At 37.7% G+C, this 23,023-nt stretch overlaps 1 protein-coding gene across 7 annotated transcripts in view; it reads left to right on the forward strand.

Annotated features, from left to right (window-relative positions):
• KANSL1 (KAT8 regulatory NSL complex subunit 1) overlaps positions 1-23,023 on the forward strand; it is a 188,010-nt gene that overhangs the window by 102,110 nt on the left and 62,877 nt on the right. For all 7 annotated transcript variants that reach the window (XM_059907027.1, XM_059907028.1, XM_059907026.1 and 4 more), the window contains one exon: positions 21,613-21,754. In XM_059907027.1, coding sequence (XP_059763010.1) covers positions 21,613-21,754 — 142 coding nt within the window. The remainder of the gene's footprint in view (positions 1-21,612; positions 21,755-23,023) is intronic.

The following is a 23,023-nucleotide window of genomic DNA, read 5'->3' on the forward strand; positions in this document are numbered from 1 at the left end:
GTGGGAGGTGTTAGAGCTGAAGGATCGTCAGCAATAGGAGACAGAGGGCAAGCTGCAATTTCACTCACGCCTGACGTTGATGGCACAGGTTCTGGTTCCTTGCTGGATTCAGTTCTATCTACCTTCTTGAAGAAAAGATCCAGTGATATCTGGGTAGTAGCTCTTCTTTTCTCGTCATAGCTGACACGTGACAATGTACGCCAGACACATGAACTAACTAACGTGATTGGATATGCGAATGCAACTTGAAGATTCGTATGTTGGGGACTTACTGTATTGGGTTTGTGGGGCTACATTAGTAAATAAAACAAGAATTTCTTGTGATACATGAGTGAATAAAACAAAGAATTCCTGCTCTCTTGTAACTGACATTGCTGGAGGAACTGAGGCAATAAATGAATAAATATATATCAAGTGGTCAGTGCTGTGGAAACAAAGGAGAGTCAGGGGAGGGTGGTGGCAGCAGCTTCACTATTTTGTGTTGGTCAGAGTAGGCTTCTTTGATAAGGCGACCCCAGGGAAATACAGAAACATTGCCCAAGGATATCTGGGAGAAGAACGTGTTCCAAGACAAGTTCATTTAAGTCAGAGAATGGAGGATGAGAAATAGCGAGGAGCCTTGTAGGAACTTTGGCTTTTACTCTGGGTTAGGTGGGAACTTTCCGAGCAGAGGACTATAAGGTAGGTCCGAGGCAGGAGGACCACTCAGGAGGCTGATGCCATTTCCAGCTGAGAGATGATGGTTGCTTGGTTGAAGTGGTCTGAGATTAGATGTATTTTGAAGGTCGAGCCAAAAGAGTTTCTTGTGGATTAAATATGGTTGTGAGAGAAAGAGAGGAGTTGAGGATAACAAGCTTTCCAGCTTGAGATACTGGAAGAATATTTTGTTGTGTTTTGTTTGTGTTTTACAGAGGAGGAGAGGACTATCAAAAACAGATTTTTGTGAGGATGTGAGAATTTTAGTTTTGGGACACTTATTTTGTATCTGGCCAATTTTGTAGCCTTTACTTTACAGTGAACTCTACTTCTGATAGTTTCCCTGTTTTTTTCTCTGAGGGGGTTTTAATAATTAATTTTTATTAGAGTATATTTGATTTATAAGGTGTTTCTGCTGTACAACAAAGTGAATCAGTTATACATATATCCGCTCTTTTTTATATCCTGTTCCCATATAGGTTATTACAGAATATTGAATCTCTGTGGGATTTTAAGGTAGACAGTTATATTGCCTGGGAGGAAAGGTTCTTGATATATGCAGGTAAACAGCTTGATGGAATGATTTCTCTCAGTGTCCACCTTGTTGCCTTTACATTCCTACTTTGAGCTTTGTAAGTGTTACTGAGTGCAGCCTCTGGCCAACTTCCTGATACTTGATGGTGTTCAGATGTGCTGGCTGAGGAGGAATCTCCTGTATGATTATGTCACACTGCCTTTTTGAGTAATGTTGCTTCTTGGATAACCTGATACAGTATTTAGTCCTTTTCCTTGCTCAACAGTCAGTGAATACCATTTCCCATCATTTTATGGAAATGATGCTTCAGCTTCTTCTCATTGCCAACTAAATATCCTTGGATATCAAATACAATTTTCTGTCTACTTTCATCTAGCTTTCATTTCATTATTTGAAATTTGTAACGCAGGAAAGAAATGAGCTCCTTTTTTTTTTTTTTAAAGTTTGTGGAAGGGATTGGCAATAGATGCCTTCACTGCCTTTGGTTATTAGAAATTCTATGTATGATATAGTGATTAGAAATAGAAATCTATCTTTTCCTCATATGTTCCTTTTTTTTTGCCTTAATGCTTCTAAATTTTGGTTATTGGAAATTTCTCTGGCTAATCATAGATTAACCTGTATTCTTAGTTTCTAGCTGTGTGAAACTTTAAGATTCTAATTTTAATGAGTATTTAAAGGGAAATTGGTGGAGTGCAAATTGGATTTCAATAACTGTCTAATATCTGAAACTGGAAAAAGGATTTTTCATAACCCAGTGGTAACGTGGGTACTCTTGTCCCCCGCCCCCTCATCCTATCATACAGCATGTCCTTCCGTTTTATGTACTACCGTGTGTGTGTGTGTGTGTGTGTGTGTGTGTGTGTGTGTGTGTATGTGATTATTTTATTTTATTTTATTTTATTTACTTGGTTGCACCGGGTCTTAGTTGCAGCCAGCGGGCTCCTTAGTTGTGGCATGTATGTGGGATCTAGTTCCCTGACTAGGGATCCAACCCGGGCCCCTTGCATTGGGAGCTCATAGTCTTAACCACTGCGCCACCAGGGAAGTCCTGTGCATTCCTTTTTAATTGGACTCCTGGGCTCATGACACTGTTGTTACTGGTCTATGCTTCGCTTTAGTTTTTAAATAATATACACCTATGACACCACTGCCCACCTCATACCTGATTACCTAAAAAATTATAGGGAAGCCAGTGGACAGAACCTTTGTTGGAGGGGCAGAAATGCTAAGGCAGTTGCAAAACATGTGCACACAGCCTTTACTGCTTCCCCAGGGATCTCTAGGTTACTTTTGCTTATCTTTAAACTTTACAAAAGAGAGTATAAGTTGTCTTATGGGACTTGGAGTTTCAACATTATGTTACTAACATTTAAAAATCTGTGTTTTGGGGACTTCCCTGCTGGTCCAGTGGTTAAGAATCTGCCTTCCAATGCAGGGGACACAGATTCGATCCCTGGTCGGGGAAATTAAGATCCCACATGCCCCGGGGCAACTAAGCCCAGGGGCCACAACTGGAGCGCCCGCATGCTGAAGCTACAGAGCCCTCACACAACTAGAGAGAAACTGCAAGCCACAACTAGAGAGAAGCCCATGCGCCGTAACAAAAAAAGATCCCATATGCCGCAACTGAGACCCAACACAGCCAAAAATTTTAAAAAAATAATAATAATTTTAAAAAACACTGTTTTTTTTCATGTAGCTGTAGTTCATTCATTTTCACTGCTCCACTGAGCAACTATATCGTAGTTTAGCCATTCTCCTCTTGATGTGCATTTGGGTTTTCCCTCAGGTTATTTTATTTTCTAAATAATGTTCAGTGCTGTTACTCTGAACATTCTTGAACATGCCTCCTGGTATATATGTGTGCTAAGGGTTGGGGCGTGGTGGTGTATATCCATGAATTAGAATTGCTGGGTGGTAAAGTATGCAAATGTTCAACTTTATTGGATAATGACTGTTTCTGTTATTGCTGCCTAACAAGCCACCTCAGATTGAATGGCTTGAGACAACGTTTATTTTATTCTTGAAGATTCTCTGGGTCAGAATTCAGAGTAGACTTGGAATGGCCTGTCTCTGATTCAGGATGTCTGGGGCTTCAGCTTGGGAAGATTTAAAGGCTGGGTGCCAAAACACCTGGGACTAGATGATCACTTCCAGGATGGCTTCTTCACTCACATATGTGGCACCTTGTTAGGGATGCCTACATGGCTTTGCTAAGGGACCCTTGGCCAAGTGCCTCCACACTTGGCCTCTTAAGTGACAGCCTCAGGGTTGTCAGACCTCACACGTGGTGTCTCTTTGTTTAGCAAACAAGGGTGGAAGCTGCCTGTTCATTTAAAACCTGGCCTGGGAAGTTACCTAGCATCACTTCCGTCATATTGCATTGCCTGAAGTGGTCACAGGCCCTCTCAGATTCACGGGGCAGAGACAGAACCCCATCTTTTAATGGGAGGAGTGTCAAAGAACTTTAGCCATATTTTAAAACCACCGTAATACAATTTTCTTCAGAGTTGGTTGTACCAGTTTATAGTTTTTAAAAACTAATTTTAAACATTATTACAGCATTATTATTGATTTATTGAGATTATTTTGCCATTTAAAAAACATTTTCAAGCACTCTTCTAGAAGCTATAGGCCTATGGATTTTTGTTTTGTGTATAAGGTAATTCCCCAATACCAAGCTATGGAAGAGAAAAATGATGGAACTTTCACTTGCTGTTAGAAAAGTTTCTGAATCCTTTTGGAGAGTTGAAACGAAGTTGTTGGAGGACTATTAATGAAGGCTTTTTAGTGGTAAAGTTGAAATTGCATTGTACTTAGGGGTGAAGGGAGCCACTGGTAGAGGCTGAACAGAGAAGTCACAGGATGAAACTGAATTGAGTTACTGTTCTTGATCTACATTGAATGTTTTGTGCCTTAATAAGAAAGATTCTAATAGTTTAATAGGTTATTTTTACTTTATCAGTGTTTCCTTTGAGGAATATATGTAACTGGTTATTTCTAACAAAATCTAAATTACTTAATGTTTAAATTTTGTGTGGTAGAAAGTTGTGTGTGTAGTTGGGAGTCTAGTGTGTGTAGTTGGAAGTTGGGGGTCTAGTTCTCATTCTACCATAAGTCTTAGCAGATCAGTTGCTTTTTCATATCTATAAGAGACTTGGTTCCTGGAGTTCTTTCTTTTCTTCTGTGATTCTGTAATTAATGATGTGAGTTTTAAACTAACCAGAAAATGTGAAATGAACCAAACTGTTTCTATTATATTTTTCAACCCTGCAGGCTCCCTCTCACTTAATCTTGTTGGAAACTACCCAGGGGAATAATTCACTCTCCAGCAGTTAGGTGGTATTCACCTGGTGTCTTTGAGCAGCTTAAGCATTTTATGGTCACCCTCTGTGATGACCCTACCTATCTCTGGGGAAACAATAAAAGCTGCATGTGCATGTTTTGCAATTGCCTTAGCATTTCCTCCCTTCCACAAAGATTATATTTATTGGCTTCCCTAGAACTGTTTGGATTGTTTAAACGCACTTTTTGGTGGGAGTGAGAGTGTCCTACAAATAAACTGTTTTTTATTCGTAGTGTCATAGTGAAGTTTTTGTCTTTAGTTTGAAATCACACGTAGCTCTGAAAAGCTGTATATGCATGCTACCATGTAATATACCTCTAACATTGTCTTCATCTCTAGAATGTATATTTTTCCTAGGATTTCTGTTTAGCTTTCAGGAGCTGTGTAATTGGTGGTGGTGGGGTAGTAGTGCTATAGAACTGTTGCTGCTCTCTAGAGCTTTATACTGTTTGCTCTAATGCAGCAGTGGAGAAAGAAAAACTCCTTTTTGTAACCTCCTTTTGTTCTTCAAAATAATTATGCTTGTCTTATAAAAACAGCTAAGTATTGTAAAAGAAAAATTGGAGCAATTTCAGAGTGATGAACCTTTACCTGGTCAGATCTTTAGAGTGTCTAAATCAAAAGGAGAGACTGGAAAGAAAAATTGTTCCAGACCTTATCTGGATAGAATCTTTCTGTGTGATGTAATTTATAGCCTTCTGGAAAGAAATTAACATTTCTGTTAAAATGCTGAAGCAATTGTTTGATGAACTTTAATGGGATTAGGCCTAGTTTTGGGAATTTAGTTACCTAAGCACTCAGTTGATTGTCAGTTTTAGTGCATTATTAATTAGTCGGCACCTTGTTTGCAGGAATGTGCCTTAAACTGTGAGCAAGATGTTGAGTCTCCTGCTTATAATGTGACACTTAGGAGCAAAGATGGGTAGAATTTTAGAGCTAGAAGGACCCTAGTGATCAATTTTGCAAGTGAGGAAACTTGAGGGCCATGCAAATATAGAATAGACTGGGGTCTTGATTTCCTTTAATAGTGGGAGTCTTTCTCTTTTTAACATGTTGCCGTTTGGATGATCAGTGTATGTTTTCCTATTATTTATATGGTTCCTGCTTATTTCTAAGAATAGATCATCAGGCTTAATTTTATATATTTTTATTAGGAAAATGAAAACATTGTAGCACTGATCAGGTAGTCTTATTTCTGAATCAGTAAAATAGGTGTTAAATTTTTAAAGGTGACATTTGAGTTACTGTTACCTGTGCCAATTAGTTACAGAAGCCAAAGTAATTTTTAAAATCAGAATGTAACTCTTAGTTCATTTTGGCCTGCCATCCTCATCTGAGCATCTTTTTATGATTCTTTTCAGTTACCCCAATAGTAAATGTCATTGTATTGGGTGCTTTTGTTTCTTGGGATAGGGTCTTGAAAAAGTGGCATAACTGGATCAAAGGGTATGAGGATTTTTAATTGATAATTTTCCAAAAAATTAGCTTTCTGGGTTTCTTCTGTTCTTTAAGAATGGCTCCCCAACGTAGCAGTTCTGTTAAACTCTTTAATACATTAGAGATTTATTTTTGCATATGGTATGAAGTAGAAATTCCCTCTCCCTTCCCCGCCAAAGGCAGAGTTGATTATGTCAGCACCATTTATTAAGTACACCATCCTCTGAGAATTGAAATGAACTTTTGTTGTATATTAACTTGCCATATATGTTTAGATGTAGGTTTATACTGTATTTTGCGGTCTGCTGACCTATTTGTCTATTGTGGTTTAAATACCATGCTGTCTTTATTATACTAAACTTACAAATCGTTAAGTTTAATAATTGATGGAGCAGATCCTCCCTTAATATTCCTTTTCAAAGTATTCTTGGCAAGTTTTGAACTTTGATCCATGTGAACTTGAAAATTATTTGTCAGGTTCTTGTCCACATTTCTATATGTCTTCTCCAAACATGACACAACACAACAAAAAACCTTTTAAGAAATGCATCAGACATTATTTTAAAGAAAAATTTCACGTTATGAAGTTATCACAACGAAGAATATGAAGTGTTCTTTGTATTTTCAGAAATGTTCTTTGAATCTCCATCTTGTGTAATGTCTGAAAGTTTTAATTATCTTTGTATTCTTTTCAGTTATGTGCTAAATGCCTGTTACCTAATGGCACTGCCTTTTTTTATTACTACTACTAATACTTGTTGCTAATTTTCAAAGTCCAGGTTATAGCTTTTCTTCCCTGCCTTTGCATTTTTACCTATGTTCCTACCACTGCTTGACTTGCTCTTCGCACTCCTTACTCCAGCCTCATTTCTGTCCTTCCATTTGTCAGAACTCAGCACAAATACTTCTGTGATCCTTTCTTTAACCGCAGTATTCCTTACTGGTAATTTTTCTAAATTGCATGTATTTGGCAATTAAATACTCTTTTCACTGATTTCAGCATCTCTTCACAGAACCTTTTTTCAGTGAATTAAGCACCCTCCCCCTTTTTGATATACTTTTTGAGAAAGTTAATTTGGCTGTGATACTCTTTTAAGAGAGAGAGTGTGTGTGTGTGTGTGTGTGTGTGTGTGTGTGTGTGTGTGTGTGTGTGTGTCAGGTGTTAAGAATAAGAACTCTGGGCCAGAGTGCCTAGGTCAGATCCTGGCTCTGCTGCTTATCAGCATAGTCACCTTAGACAAGTTACTCAACCTTTTTAAAATTAATTTCCTTAAATTCCTCATAGTAAAATGGGGGTAATAATGGTAATAGTACCTATCTGACAGGGTTTTTAAGTTACATGAATTAATGTATGTAATGTGCAGTGTTCTGAACATAGAAATTATAAGAATCACAAATATGGTGTTCTATACTATGTTATTTAATTCTCATAAGGAAGCATTAGTAAAATGAAATAAGACCTAAAGCTCCTTATTATCTGACCACTGTGCTTTTTCTCACTAGACCAGTTGAAAATCAGAGCCTCTAACTACATTGCCTTTTATTCTAGGAGCACATGAAAGATTTTTTCCTGTGTGCCTAGGGGTTTTTATGAGTATTCGCAAGAACTGGTTCGTAATGAGTTAGGATGAACAATTACTGTGGTCACTTGTCAGTGATCTTGAGTTTATCAACATCACTTTTTTTTTTAACTGAGGGACCAGTACAGAATAATCTGCCTGTGAAGCCGTCTCCCTTATCACCCTCCACCCCTCATACATAATCCTGCCAAGCATGCTGGAACTCCATCCAGAACAAAAGATACTTGGTCTCTGGTTCCTGTTTCTCAGGTGTGTTTAAGGAATACACATTTACCAAAACAAATATTTGTCATTAGATGGAAAGGCTTGGAGTGCCTTAGGGTAGCTGAGTTAGTTCAGCTGGGTATGGTAGTCAGGAGTTAGGGAGAGCAGCAGCAGCTACCACTTACTGAACACTTATAATGTTCAATAAGTTGTGTTAGCACCATAATGCAGATCACTACTCACTGATGTCTCCAAGTTGTTAGGGCAGGGGAAATGTCTTTGTGCCTTCAGTCATTCTGCACCGCAAGCTAGTTTGATCTCTGAGGGCTAACTAGGTCATTAAAATGTTTTCTTAAGGGTTTTTTGGAAGGTGGGGTGGAGAGTGCATTTATATACTATGTGGTAAACAAAAACTTTGACAGAATAATTTTCAAGTTCATATGGAAAAATGTTCAAAAGTTGCCAAGAAAACGTTGAAATAGAATATCTTATATATGTCACATAATTCGAGGTTCTAACTATTAGTAAATGGTATGAAAATGTGTGGTAATTGAGGTGATGTGAGAATTCTGTTTTACTGTGTCTAAAAGCATCCAGAACATTCATAGTACCCTCTGTATGCATCCATTCAAGTTGTGTATGGTTGGTATTAAGAACATGGATCAAATACCTTGCTGGCAGTTTTCACTTTGTAATATAGCTTTATTTTTCCTGGTCTGTGTAGGTTTAGAGTAGGAGTGTGGACTATAATTTCGTGTTTCCCTCTGCAAGAGAGGCTAGAGTGGTTTATGAGATCTGTTGGCACCAAAGGCGAAAGGGGTTAGCTTCATTCTAGGATTACATTGGTTTTTATCTATTGGAAGGAAAAAGTTAGGATCATAGTTCTAACCTCTGTCCTCCTTCCCTCTCTCCATTCCTGTTTTCCTCCCTCCCTTTAAACAAATATTTGATTACCTTCCATGTGCCAGGCATTGTTCAAGATACCAGGGGTGTGATGGTGAACAAGACAAAAATGCCTGCTCTCCTGGAGAGGGTTCTAATGGGGGAAACAGACAGTAAGATAGGTAACATGAGTAAAGTATTTTATATGTAAATTCAAATTATAAAACCAGGAGGAGGAATAGAAAGGGGTGTTGGGGGGGGGGCAGAGGCTTGCAGTTTTAAGATAGGGCAGTCAAGGGAAGGCCTCAGTGAAGTGACGTGAGGAAAAGACCTGAAGAAAGTGAAGAAGTCTGCCCTGGGAATAGCAAGGAAGAGGCCCTGTGGTTGATGGTTTGCCTGGCACGTGCAGTGAACAGCAGCGAAAGCAGTGACTTGAGTGGAATGAGCCAGGAGGAGAAAAGGAGGTGAGGTCAGAGAAGCAGCAGGGATGGGGTGGTAATAGGTGCCGCATGACCATTTGGGGCAGTTGTAAGGACTTGGGGCTTTTATTCAGAGATGGGAAGTGACTAGAATGGATTATGGAGAGAGAAATAACATGTTCTAAGTTGTCCTTTTATGCAGCATCACTTTGGCTGCTATATTCATGCTGAATAGTGGGAATGCAGTCAAGGATGAGAGCCAGACCATTTAGAAGGCTCTTGTAATAATCAGGGCAGTTTCAACCAAAGTAGTGTCAGTGATGTGGCATAAAGTTGTTGAATACTAGATAGATTTTGAAGATAGTGCCAGTAGATTTGCTGATGGACCGAATGTGGAGTCTGTATGTGTGTTGTGTGTTTGTGAGAGAGAAGCGGCGGGTGAAGGATTTGAAGTTAAGGATGACACAGATTTTTGACCGGAACAGATCCGTCCAGTTAGAGCAGGTTTGGGGTGGTGTAAGAGATGGGGAAGTGGCAGGGGATGGGATTGGTTTTGCACACAGTTTCAGATGGAGGTGTTGAAAGCAGGTGGATATAGGAATCTGGGATTTGGGGAGGGGCAGTCTCAGCTAGAGATAAGAATTTAAGGGTCAGAAACATAGATGGTACTTAAAGTTATGAGATTGGATAAGATCACCTAGGAAGTGAGTGTAGAAAACAGGATTTAGAGGTGTGGGCAGTTGGAGTCTTAGAAGGAACTTTAAAAGGCAAGAGAAAAACCAGGTTAATACGATGTATTGAAAGACAAGTGAAGAAAGTAAGGAGGAAGGAGCAAGTGATCACCTGTGTTAAATACTGCTGATAGGGCAACGATGATAAAGACTGAGAATTAGACATTGGGTTTAGCACAGTGGAGGTCATTGGTGACCTTTATTAGCTGTTTCAGTGCAGTAGTTGGGGTGAGAACTTGGATTTAAGAGATTATGGTAATGGGGAGAGAGAGGTTAAACATAGTGAATATTTGTTGTAAAAAGGAAAGAGAAAAATGGGGTAATAACGTTTCCCCTGGCCTCTTACTGTTAGCTGTGCTGCAGGGCTATCCTGGTATTGTGAGTGGTACTCCAGATCCGTCCAGGGGAGTGATGAGCCTGTCTGGGCCACTTTTTGTTGCTAAGTTGGAAGTCAGGAAACACCAGGCCTTGGTAACCTTCTGTTGAATGGAATTTTTTACATGCCCTGTCACTGTGTTATTCTTCTAGTCCTGAGGTCCCTAACCAGTTCACCTTCCTCTTTTCCACCTTTCAGAGTTTTTCTTTGGTTGCCTCTTGCATTATTTCCAGGGTTTATAGTTGTGTTTAGCAGGGATGGGCTGGGAGAAAAGAGTCTACAGCATCTTTCCTGGACCAGAAGTGCTTCTACTTATTTTTAAGAACTGATAAATTAACTAACAAATTGATTTTTGATTCAGCTTCATTTTCTTTTCTTTTTTTAAAAATAAATTTATTTATTTTATTTATTTATTTTTGGCTGCGTTGGGTCTTCATTGCTGCTTGCGGGCTCTCTCTAGTTGCGGCGAGTGCGGGCTACTCTTCGTTACGGTGCGCGGGCTTCTCATTGCAGTGGCTTCTCTTGTTGTAGAGCACGGGCTCTACGCATGCGGACTTTAATAGTTGTGGCTCGCGGGCTCAGTAGTTGTGGCGCACAGGCTCTAGAGCACAGGCTCAGTAGTTGTGGCGCATGGGCTTAGTTGCTCCTCGGCATGTGGGATCTTCCCGGACCAGGGCTGGAAACCGTGTCTCCTGCGTTGGCAGGTGGGTTCTTAGCCACTGTGCCACCAGGGAAGCCCCTCAGCTTCAGTTTTCTTGAAGATGTATCACTTGTTCCTAAACCTCAGTATCTCTGAATAATATTTCTGAGAGTATGTTCTTACACACTTCTTGCATAAGAACTATGTAAGAGGCTTTTTATTCAAGCAGATCCCTGGGACTCACTTCAACTCTTAAGATAATTCTTATACACACTAAAGTTGGAACAACATTCCTGGAGGTTGAACATTGATAAGAACTTTTGTTCTTTTATCTTTCAATAGCTGGCTCAGTGATAGTAGCAGTGGCAGGGCCAGGATTTGGAATTTAAGTGTTCACTGACTCTAAACACTATGCTTGTTCCAACAAGCTGTATTTTATTTTTAAAGTGAGGAGAAACATGTTTCTCTATAGGAATTCTATTATTGTACTACAGTTAATCTATTGGGCTAAATACAGGATTGTCTTTGTTCTAGAGATAGCCAGAAACAAGTTCTCCCCATGGAATAAGAAGTTCTGATGTCCTCCCTCCCCCTTCTTCTTACCTGTCAATACGTTGTACTTTTCTACTCTTTCACTCTCCTTTAAGGAGCCCAGAGCTGGGGAGTTAGGGAATGGTGAAGAGAAGAGGATTGTTTTTCTTTCAGTCTTAGTTGTGATGTTTGTGAGACGCTTCTAAGTCCCATGCTGCTTACAATAGGTACTTTAAGTTGTAAGATGTGATCTTTGTCAGTCTCTTGCTTTGGTGAGTGAGCTGGATCAAATAATAGCTACTCTAACACTTTAATTTATGGCTTTTGAGTGAATGGGATTACTTAACTAGTTAGGATTTTCAAAGGAGGAATTAGTATCACATACAGAATTTGAATGTTCTGACCTCAGTTTGATTTTTGAAAGGTGCTAAAATGGAAGTCACTCTAAAAAGATGGATTTTCTAGGCAGAAAAGTAGACAGAAGCTTTATCGGTTCACTCTGGAGGAGCCATTCTGGATTAGCAGTTCTTTGACTAACTGAGATCCTTTCAGTACTTTGTCATTTTCCTTTATGAGTCCTATTCTCTAAAAAAGGCACAGGAACTAGGCCAGTATTTTGTTCTGAATCTTCGTGCTCACATTCCATGTCCAGTTCTACACCAGCCACAAAGAACTGTAAGCCACTTCCATCCTTCTGTGTAATGCTGTATTTTTCTCCATTAGAACACTTCAGCGTGTCTAAGGCATTCAGGTCTTTCAGACTTCAGTTAGGTGTTTTTTTAAGGGTGAAAATTAAGCAGGACAAGCCACTGGCTAAATAAGTCTCATATTTTTTATATTTCCTGGGAATTCCTTATTTGTAAAAACTACATGTATGCAGATATCATTGAAAACTGATTTACAGCTAAAGCACATAGTAAGTAGTGCCTGTAAGAAGGCATGGATAATCCAGTTGAAGACCAATCATATGTATGACATGACTTGGAAGTATGGAATACGTAAATAACAAAATAAGGGGATCCCACTAAGGTTGAAGAATACAAAGTAGTGAATTGTGAGATACAGTTCACCAGGAAAGACTCTAAGAGGGAGATGGTTTTTAGGGATAAAAGATGTTCCTGGATATTTTCAGGTTGGAGACTTGCATAGAACAAACAGGACTCAGCCTCAGCCTTAGGACTGCTGAGGGTCTGTGTTGGAGAATTATTGTTTCTTATTTTTATTGTGCCTGGCAGATTATATATTATGTATATGTTACCATGTTTAATAAAAAGTCTGGCAGATGGGCATTCAGAAGAGTTTGAGGTACCATATATAATTCTTTAAAAGTTGGGGTTTTTTTTTTAGTATATCTCAGTCTTAAACATGAAAAAATTGAATGTACCAGTAATTTATCTGCTGATCTGGAGAATAATAAATAACAAACTAAAGGTAGTTTAGAGGTGTCAGTTTATAAAGTTCAAAAGTGTGGACTTCGTGACAAGAGTACAATCAGCAAAATTCACAGTGTGGGAAATTCTAAAGGACAGATAGGTCTGTTTCTTCCACAAATAAATTGCGAGGGGGGAAGAAAAGGAAAACTTAAAATTTGAGGTGTATTAACCAAACGCAGTGTGTGGATGTTATTTGACTTTGATTTGGACCAACCAATGGAGATAATCCAGGAAATTAGAACAATAGCTATATATTTGACATTAAGGAATTACTGTTTTTAAATTATGAAAGTTATATATGTCGAGTTAATTTACCTTTTAGAGACACAAAGAAAAATACATACCAGGTGTAATGATCTGATGATGGGGATTGGCTTCAAAATTAATCTGTAAGAATGGGGGATAGATGTCTTGGATGAGATAAGATTGGCCAAGGGTTGATAGTTGAAATTAGTTGGTGGTTATATGGGAGTCCATTATCCCTTAACTTGTATTAAAATTTTTTCATTTAAAATAAGAGTTCCAAGATAAATTAAAGAACATGGGCCAAGATCAGGATTGCTTATATTGTTTCATAATACTAGCATGGATTAGAGTCCTGTGTGATCTGGCCCTACCTACCTAGATCCAGTGTCAACTCCAGTGCATTCTTCTCCTTCACTGTCACAGCTCTAGCTCCATAACCTGTATACAAGTCATTTCTTCTTCCTAAGACATACCACAACCCTCAGTATCTTCTATATCTCTCCATATCTTCTACCCCTACCCCTTATCTCAGCAAGTTTGCTTGTTCAAGTCCTAACTTACTCTTTGGAGGTCAGGTTAAATGTTTATACCACAGAGAAGTCTTTCAGATCCCCCCCAATCTAAATCTGATGTCATAGTTATGATCTCCTATCTCACATTTTGCATGATTATTTGTTTATTAACATTTGTCTTCTCCATTAAACTCTTCAGTTTACCATTCTTGTTTGCTATTATTGTATCCCCAGTACCTAGTAAAATCCCTGGTAAATAATAGGTGCTTAAATATTTGTTAAATGGAGGGGAGAAGGGAAGAAGAGTTCCTGGTGGATTGAAAGCTTGGCTGAAATAATCTGCCAAAATACTCAAATCTCATTTCAGTTTCAGAGGTAATCTGGTTTAAGCAGTAAGAAAAAGAAAGAAGGTTTAAGTGTTCAACCCCCTGAGTCTTTATCAGGGTGAATTGGATCTGGTACATTTATTTCCAGTTGCTACAGACATCTCTGGAAAGCTGATGTAACCAGTTAAAGTGGCAGGCACAAACTGTCTCCTTAACCCACTGTTATCTATAAGTTTTATTTTATAGCTAAAACGTGGGATATTTGATGCTAGACAGTTTGGTTCTTCCCCCCACCCCGTACTTTATTTCCCTCATCTCTGTTAATTTGGGAGCACGGGGGTAATGTCATTGAAGTTGTGGCTGAATACAGTGTCTGTTCTAATGAACTACTTTGGATTTCATGTTTAGAGTAGAACTGCTTTAGATGACTTTGAAGCCCAACCCTCAAGAAACTCTTGAGAATTCTGTTGCTAATTGAAAACACCTATTTCCTGATTATGTCTGCCTCTTAGAGATTTCTTTTCATCTCTTTATTTCTCTTGTATCTTTTATGATATGGAATTGAAATCCAAGGTTTATATTTATTTAATAACTGTTCTTTTCTAATATACGTATTGTACTTTGCAGTTAGGATTACATCATTTTATGAATGCCACATCATGTGAGACTGATGTTGCTATTATTTCTAGAGGTCAATTTACATGTCTAGGATTATACAAGGTAAATAAAAGTAGTAACTTGACTTAAACCAATCTTCCTGCTCTTCCCTCTATTCTTTTCACACTGCTTTTGAGCTAGGTAGTTAATACTTGTATACACATTTTTTTTATGTGACTCTTAGTAATATTAAGATTTTACGTTCCTATCCCATAGAGACCCTCACTCTTAACCCTGGATACTGTGAGTCTAACAACTGTGTGCTCTGGATGTCTGATGGTGATCTCAGTTTTACTTAGTCTGCTTTATTGGTTTTTTATAAGTCATCTAAAGATCCTGGAGATTTCAAAATGTAGGTGTTTCAGACATTTTGCACATTTGGACATAGCACATAACTATCGGATCGGTTTTGGTTGAAAATTGTACTGTGTAACTTGCTGCGGACAGTCATTTTACTTTTATCTTGTTAATGGAATCTTTATTTGCATAAAAGGGAAGAATTGGAGATAGGACTGAAATCAGAATCAAAGATGGAATTGCCACCATTCAGGCCTTTGCAGCATACTGTTGTTACTTTAATGAGATTTAAAAACATTCCTAGATCAGGGAAAAGTATAATCCACCAGCACTGTTCTACTGGACTTAAAGATTTCCCATCCTGGACTAGAACTAGGTGACTTAAAGGCAGCACTAGGTCAAGTGTTTGACATGGTTCAGTGCCTAGCTTTAGTGTTACTTTTAGGTAAATCAGCTTTTGCTGCAGTTTATCTTTGAGAAAAAGGAAGTACAGTATCTACCCCTGCTGTCTGTGGCAGCATTGAAGATAGGATTGATCAAATACAATCTCTTTTATTGAACTCATTGACAGTATGTTGGCAGTAAGGGGTGTAGCAAATCTTTGTCTTTTCTCTGTGTTAGTAGAAATTACATTCCTTGTTGTTTTTCTTTTAGTAAGGTTAGTGGTAACCACCTCTAAGTTAAGTGATTCTTAAGGTGTAGTAGAAAAGGTTTTATCATTGACACCTTTGAAGATTCAATGGATAATATCTAATTTGTAATAAAAATGGAAGGAGCTTGGTCCTCACATTTAAGAGAAGTTAAATCTCCTTACATCAAAGTCCCCATGTTGATCTGTTTGTCCTCTTCTAATGAAACATTACCATTCAAGAGGATTTTAAAGAATTAAAAACAAAAATTAATCCCATTTTTGTTTTCTACGTTGGCCAACATGTAACCTGAACTCTAAATTTTCTAGTACTTTCCACTATTTAGCTGTAAAGTGTTTATAAATACGAGAGCTTTTTTTAGAGGAAATGATTTTTTTGTTCAAGTAAATAATTATTCTTAGATCCCATAGAATATCTTAAGTTCTAGGTATGTGGTAGTATTCTACTAACCCTGTAAAAAAAAAGAACTATTAAAGCTCTGTAAGTTCACATAGCTAAAAAAGAGTCTATTTATACAACATACACTATTTTATACAAATAAATATTGGTACATAGCTGGCAACATTACAGTTTACTATTCATGTGATATTACAAAAGCAAATATTAGTACTGTATCTTTCTGCATTTAGGTAACCAAAAAGCAATTCATTGTGTAAAAGTTTAATGGATTTTTATACAGCACGTGCTGCAGACAAAGAAAATTTACCAGTAAAACATTTAATAAAAGCAAGGAACAAAATACGAGTTAAAATGAATTCCCATTCAGGTAGTAAGTAGCCCAGTACATGTAGACATATATGCTGGTGCAAACTGGCATAAAGTACATGGCAGAACAACACCTTGGAAAGCATCCTAGTGTCCTGCACAGACAGCACAGAGCAATTATTTTACTAATTATTAGCACAGAGTAAGCAATAGGAAAGAGTTGAAAAGAACTCTGTGGACTGTTGGAATCCACATCTTTTTCTTCATTATTGATAATGACTGCAGTAGAAACCAGTTCATCATTATATTTGCGTAAGTATCACTCTGCAGCCTTAGTCACGTGTTCTATTTAAAGCATGACCCTACTTTTAAATCAGTGTCTCTTGTTTTGAGCTATAAATTATCAGAGTAATAAATTTACATTTTGAATATTAGGGGCAAAATCTACCTCTACCTCTGGTAAACTGAGTTTCTCTGGCATGTTGTTTTTGCTGAGGAAACAAAAACATAAACTCTTACACTTGAAGCTGTTATTCTTGCACTATGTTTTGTGCTCTGCTCTGCCACTGGGGTGTGGTAACATCTTCACAGCTCACCTCAGGCTTGCTAAACGGTACACCTCCCACCTTTGTTAACAGTTCAGCTTTCTGTCCATGTTGCTGGTATTTTGAACACAAGATACTTTTTGGGCACTTGGGGTGGGGTTTTCCATTTTTCATTAACTACCACATTGTGACAACTTCCTGCTGAAAATTACATCTGGTTAGAAACTGTCATATGACAAATGTATTTGTAGAATGAAACCTGTTCATAATTGGGGGTTGCAGTCCTCCCTTAATGCTGCCTGTCTTTAATTAGTTTATTTGTCTTTAATTAGTTTATTAGCCAATCTCCAAAAAAATATAACCAGGACGTTAGGTTTTGTATTGGTATTTAGAATAATACTTGTATATCAGTCTGTTAGTTTTGACCTTAAGAAAATTGAAAAGGGCTGTTGATTAATGTGAAAAGAAAAAATGTATTTATCCACCAAAGTTCTTGTGAACTGAAATGTTTTAAGGAATTTTCTTTTCCTTTTGTATTTTCAAGTTTTCACACAGTTAAAGTATTGTGGTTTCTTTCTTATTTTTTCCTTGACCTCAGACAAGAAAGAAAAAGAGAAAAAATCCTTTTGGTTAAGATGTGTCGAAATTCAGAAATAACAAATAAGTTTCATCTTTCCTGCCAATTCAGAGTGCTTGATGTCCTGGAACACTTTTCATGAGAAGGCTTATGAGCTAAGTTCAGGATCATTGGGAGAGACTGCCAGGATTCTTTGTCCGCCAAGGGTGACTAAGGAGGAAGTGCTGTAAATTGGCCAAGAAATCATCTTTCCCTTGCTTTGGTTTTCAACATTAGAGTATTATTTTGACTAGCCACTGTCAGTTGTTAAAACAGATTTGTCTGGGAATAAACTGTCATTAAATGGATGTTGTGTTAATTTTATTAATCACTTTTTGGCTTCGAATTGCTGCCTTTTATGATATTTGACTCCCCTTCTACTTTGTTTCCTTGAAGACTTAGGATTTGTAAAGAAGCAGAGAAGCTGTGTGATTCCTTACACATAAGAGTGACAGGAAGAAGTAAGGTTTGAGGAGATTTTATTGAGGAGAAGTAATATGTCATTTATGTTAGGAGTGGGTAGTTAAGGAGTTATTGGAGTAGCCCATTGGTGGTAGATGGGGACTTGGTACTGTGGTAGCTTCAGAAATGAAATGAACCTGTAAAACCAAGAGATTTTACAAGATAGGAAGGTTGCGAACCTTGAAGAGTAATGAAAGTTGGAAATGGGATATGAGGGTTAACTAGCTTTACCTCTTTTAGAAAAGGGGGGACATTTTTATAGTTCAAGAATGATCCAGAGTTTATTCTTGACCTCTTGAGGTTCTTTCCTGAATTTGGGCTGGTACTAGACCTGCAGCCAGTATTGAACCAGATAATTGTACTTAAAAAAGAAAGTATCTTTATATCTTGTGCTTTTTCCATTAAGGTTAGGGAACTATATGCCTTGTTTCTAAAGAGGAATAATTGGATAATACTTTATCACAATGGTTGGCTTCAATGGCTTATATTTGGACTGTATTGAAGTTAGTAAAATACTGTTGCTATCCTTGATCTTAGTTATTATGGTATGATTAACTCATTTCTAATTCTACTATGGTTAGATTTGTTCTCTTTTATTATAATGTATTTCACCCTATCAGTGGACTATGTTAAACTTCACTTACAGTCACTAAAAATGTTTGTTAGTGAGTATGTAGAACCTGATTGGAGATGGGGCTATGGGCAGTATGACTACTTCTTCTCTCTTGGAATAGAATTTTGTGGAAGATCATAAAATATTTTGGTTACAGAATATACCAGATGCCAGTTACCCCCTCTAATATTAAAGTTGCCATTTTCTATCAGACTTTGTTTTTAAAGAGCAGTTGAACATTACATTACAGTTAGAGCTAAAATCTAACTTCTTTTCTTTAATTAATTTATTTATTTATTTATTATTTTGGCTGTGTTGGGTCTTCGTTGCTGCGTGCAGGCTTTCTCTAGTTGCGGCGAACGGGGGCTACTCTTCATTGTGGTGTGTGGGCTTCTCATTGCCGTGGCTTCTCTTTTTTGCGGACTATGGGCTCTAGAGCACGCGGGCTTCAGTAGATGCAGTGCATGGGCTCAGTAGTTGTGGCTCGTGGGCTCTAGAGCACAGGCTCGGTAGTTGTGGTGCACGGGCTTAGTTGCTCCACAGCGTGTGGGATCTTCCCGGACCAGGGCTTGAACCCGTGTCCCCTGCATTGGCAGGCGGATTCTTAACCACTGCGCCACCAGGGAAGCCCCTAAAATCTAACTTCTTTATTTCCCTTCCCAGAGGTAAGGAGGACTCTGATCCTGAATTTGTTGTTTATCAGTTTTATGCATTTACTCTTTATGTATTGGTGACAGTTCTTTATATATTTATATATATATATATATATATATATATAAATTTATTAATTTTTTATTTATTTTTGGCTGTGTTGGGTCTTTGTTGCTGCGCACGGGCTTTCTCTAGCTGTGACGAGTGGGGGCTACTCTTCGTTGCGGTGCCCGAGCTTCTCAGTGTGGTGGCTTCTCTTGTTGTGGAGCACGGGCTGTAGGCGTGCGGGCTTCAGTAGTTGTGGCTCGGGGGCTCTAGAGCGCAGGCTCAGTAGTTGTGGCACACGGGCTTAGTTCCTCCACTGCATGTGGGATCTTCCTGGACCAGGGCTCGAACCCATGTCCCCTGCATTGGCAGGCAGATTCTTAACCACTGCGCCACCAGGGAAGTCCCAACAATTCTTATTATTGTTTTTTGGGTTTTTTTAAAGTTTTTGTATAGTTTTTCCACTCCACATTGTTGAGATTTAGTCGTGTTGAGACATATAGTAATAATTAAACTGATAAACAATACTCCATTAAATTCCTTTACTACTTGTGTATATCTATAGTAGTACTTAACTTTGTTTAGCTTATTATTAGTTTTTATGTTTTTCCATTCAACATTGTTTTCTGAGATACAGTCATGTTGATACAGATAGTTCTGGTTAATATGTTTCTATTGCTATAGAAAAATCCAGTAAATTATAGTGTATCTATTTCCCTACTTCAGCAAATTAAATTGTAGCTAATTTTTAGTTATTACCAACTATTGCAGTGAACCTGTTTCTTCATGCAGATGTGCAGGTTATATTCTCAGAAATAGAATTTCATGATGGCTAGGTATACACATTTTCCACCTAACCAAGTATTTCCAGATTACTCTGGAAAAGTGGTGGTGCCAGTTTTTATTATTGTTGGCAATGTATGAATTACTGTTTTCTACATCTCACCAACACTTGGTTTTTCCAATCTGGGTTTGAAATGACTTCTTAGTATTTGACCTACTAATATTTTAACCAAAATCTAACAAGGCCTGGCATATTTTTATGTGTTTATTGGCCATTTGGATCTCTCATGTGAATTTTTAATTTATTCATCTTTTGTTAGATTATCTTCTTCTTAAACCTCTTTGGTGGAGTTCTGTTATATATTCTGATGTGTTATTTTTAGTTTTATGTGTTACAGATATCTTTACCAACCAGTAGCTTGCCTTTAACTTTATTAAATCTTTTGCAGTATGTTGAAAATTAGCTAAAATTTTTGTGTGTCTTATTTAAGAAATCCTTCCCTGCCCTGAAGTTCCAAAGATAATCTTATTTAGGTTTGACTTTTCAGATTTAGGAATTCCAAAAATAGTGAATTATATCATAAAGAAAGGAAATAATTTTACTTTTTTCATGTAAAGAACTGGCATCTCAATGCCATTTATTGAATAATTCAGTCTTTTCTCACTGCTCTGAATGCCCATCTCTTTTATATATCCAGTTCTAAGTTTGGGAGTTCTGTATTCTGTCCCACTGGTCTTTTTGTCTTTCTAGACTGCCTTAATCACCATAGCTTTACCCTAAGTCTGTAGTGTGAGTTTTCACCATACTTTCTTTAGAATTTCTCTTGTGTTGTTCCTCCCCTCCACCATTGTGGATTTTTGGATGTTTGTAAGTTTCCAGTAACGACCCTGTGGTGGGGGAATTCCCTGGCAGCCCAGTGGTTAGGACTTCGCGCTCTCACTGCGGAGGCCCCGGGTTCAATCCCTGGTTGGGGAAATAAGATCCCATAAGCCGTGCAGCTCAGTCAAACACACAAAAAACCCTATGGGAGATTTGATTGGAGCTTATTTGAATTTGTAGGTAGATATGAAAATTGCCATCTTAAAAAATCTATCTCACCATTTATGTTGGTCTTTTGGTTTTATTATTTTTTCTGCAAAGATCTTTTGTGTATAATATTAGCATTTGTTAGTGTTGTAAATAGTTCTGTTTAAAAAAAACAGATTACTATATGTAATCTATATGTAATTACTATATGTCTCTTTTCTACTTGTTGGCACTTGGAAACACTATTAATTTTGGTATGTTGATCTTTACTCGGCAACTTTGCTGAATTCTTGGTTAGCTTTATAATTTGCGGTGTCTTGGATTTTCTGTGTAGATACGTAATCTTTATTCTTTATGTGTCTTAAAGTAGAAAATATTTCTATCTCCTGAGAAATTAAAGCAATTCAGAAAAACTGTTTGCCACAGACAGAATCAGGATACTTAGAAGGCAGTTTCAGCTAGTTAATTTGGGAAGTATCTATGTGAAGAGTTTTATCCACGTGTGTCCTGTGACATACATACATACACATACATATAGTCTTAAGTTTTTCTTGACACTAGAGTTAGTCTGTATAAGGGCATTTAGACGTTAAAACCGTCCCACTCCCATTTAGTATAAATGTTGCTGCTACTCTTGGATTTCACTCAGTTTATTTCCTTTTAGGAGGCGCAGGTCAGAATGGAGATGGGCTGCAGACCGAGCAGCTATTGTCAGCCGCTGGAACTGGCTTCAGGCTCATGTTTCTGACTTGGAATATCGAATTCGGCAGCAAACAGATATTTACAAACAGATACGTGCTAATAAGGTAAGGGATAAGTGTCTGGTCTTTTTCAGCTCAGCTAAAAACTATCATTATTCCCTTTTCCCCATCCCTCAGTAACTCTTAACTATGTCAGAGAGAATGGTTTAATATGATCTGATATAGCGGTTTAATTTGTTTAAGAGCCTGGTGTTACTTAGCATAATGCAGACAACACTGTTAGAATATAATGTTAGATTAGCTCATGGGTTTAGAACAAAACAGTTTGAATATCTGGGCTAACAGGGAACATTTAAAAAAAGGCACTATTTAATGTAAGCCATTGAATACCTGCATATTTGTTATATTTATGGAAAAGTGGTGATGACAGTATTTTCATCTTATTTTTTTTACTTAGATGCGTTTCTGTTTTACTGCTAAGCTTCCCTTGCTTTCTTGAGGAAGAATAAAGTTTTTCCTGAAAGATCATTCAGGCAAGATTAGACACTGGTGATTTCATTTTCCTTTGTTCTCCTGCTTGCAGTGGACTGACTCTTAACGATACAGCTTTTATCTTTAACAGTGATACTTGTATAGTTTTTCTTCTGAAAAATGTCCTGTGCCTATTTGGAGTTTGACTGGGGGATAAATGTACATGGAAAAGAAATCCATTCAGTAAATAGTTGAGTGACTGCTGTGTACCAGCACTGTTCTCCTTGGTGGGGTCACAGTGGTAAATAAAAATCCTTCTTTCTTGGTGCTTATGTTCTTGCAAGGTACTTATTGTGTTAGCTTGATGCAGTGACCTCCCTGACTGAACATGTGGGTCTAGATGAAGTATCTACTGCTCCTAAAAATAAGTGTCACAACGTTTTTGTCCTGCCTTAGTGCTGGTCAAAGCCTTAAGAAAATTGCTATATACCATGAACTGCATACATTAAATTAATTAGTAGACCAAGAGTTAAAGGATGACTAACTGACAAGATGAACAAAAGGGTAAGAGTTTGAAGTAAAAGTCCTGCAGCCTCCCTTATATATTATGTAAGCTTTTATTCCAAACATTTCACTGGAGCATTCTTTGAGCTTCTTCCCCAAATGGGCTTATATGTAATTCTTCAGAAGTTCGGTAGAACATATTATAATTGAGGGCAAAGTCCAGAGGACTTACCTTAAAAAATAATAATAATAATTTGTTCCTTTAGGATAGGGAACACATTAAATCCTAACTTTAAAAGTTAGCTAGCGCAAATGAGGAATTAAATCTAAAAATATTCACCAAGGATGGTAAACATTATGCTTAGCTCTTTTTCACAAAGAAAATTAAGTGATATTTGT

Source organism: Balaenoptera ricei, chromosome 20 (assembly GCF_028023285.1).
Source record: "Balaenoptera ricei isolate mBalRic1 chromosome 20, mBalRic1.hap2, whole genome shotgun sequence".
NCBI lineage: Eukaryota > Metazoa > Chordata > Mammalia > Artiodactyla > Balaenopteridae > Balaenoptera > Balaenoptera ricei.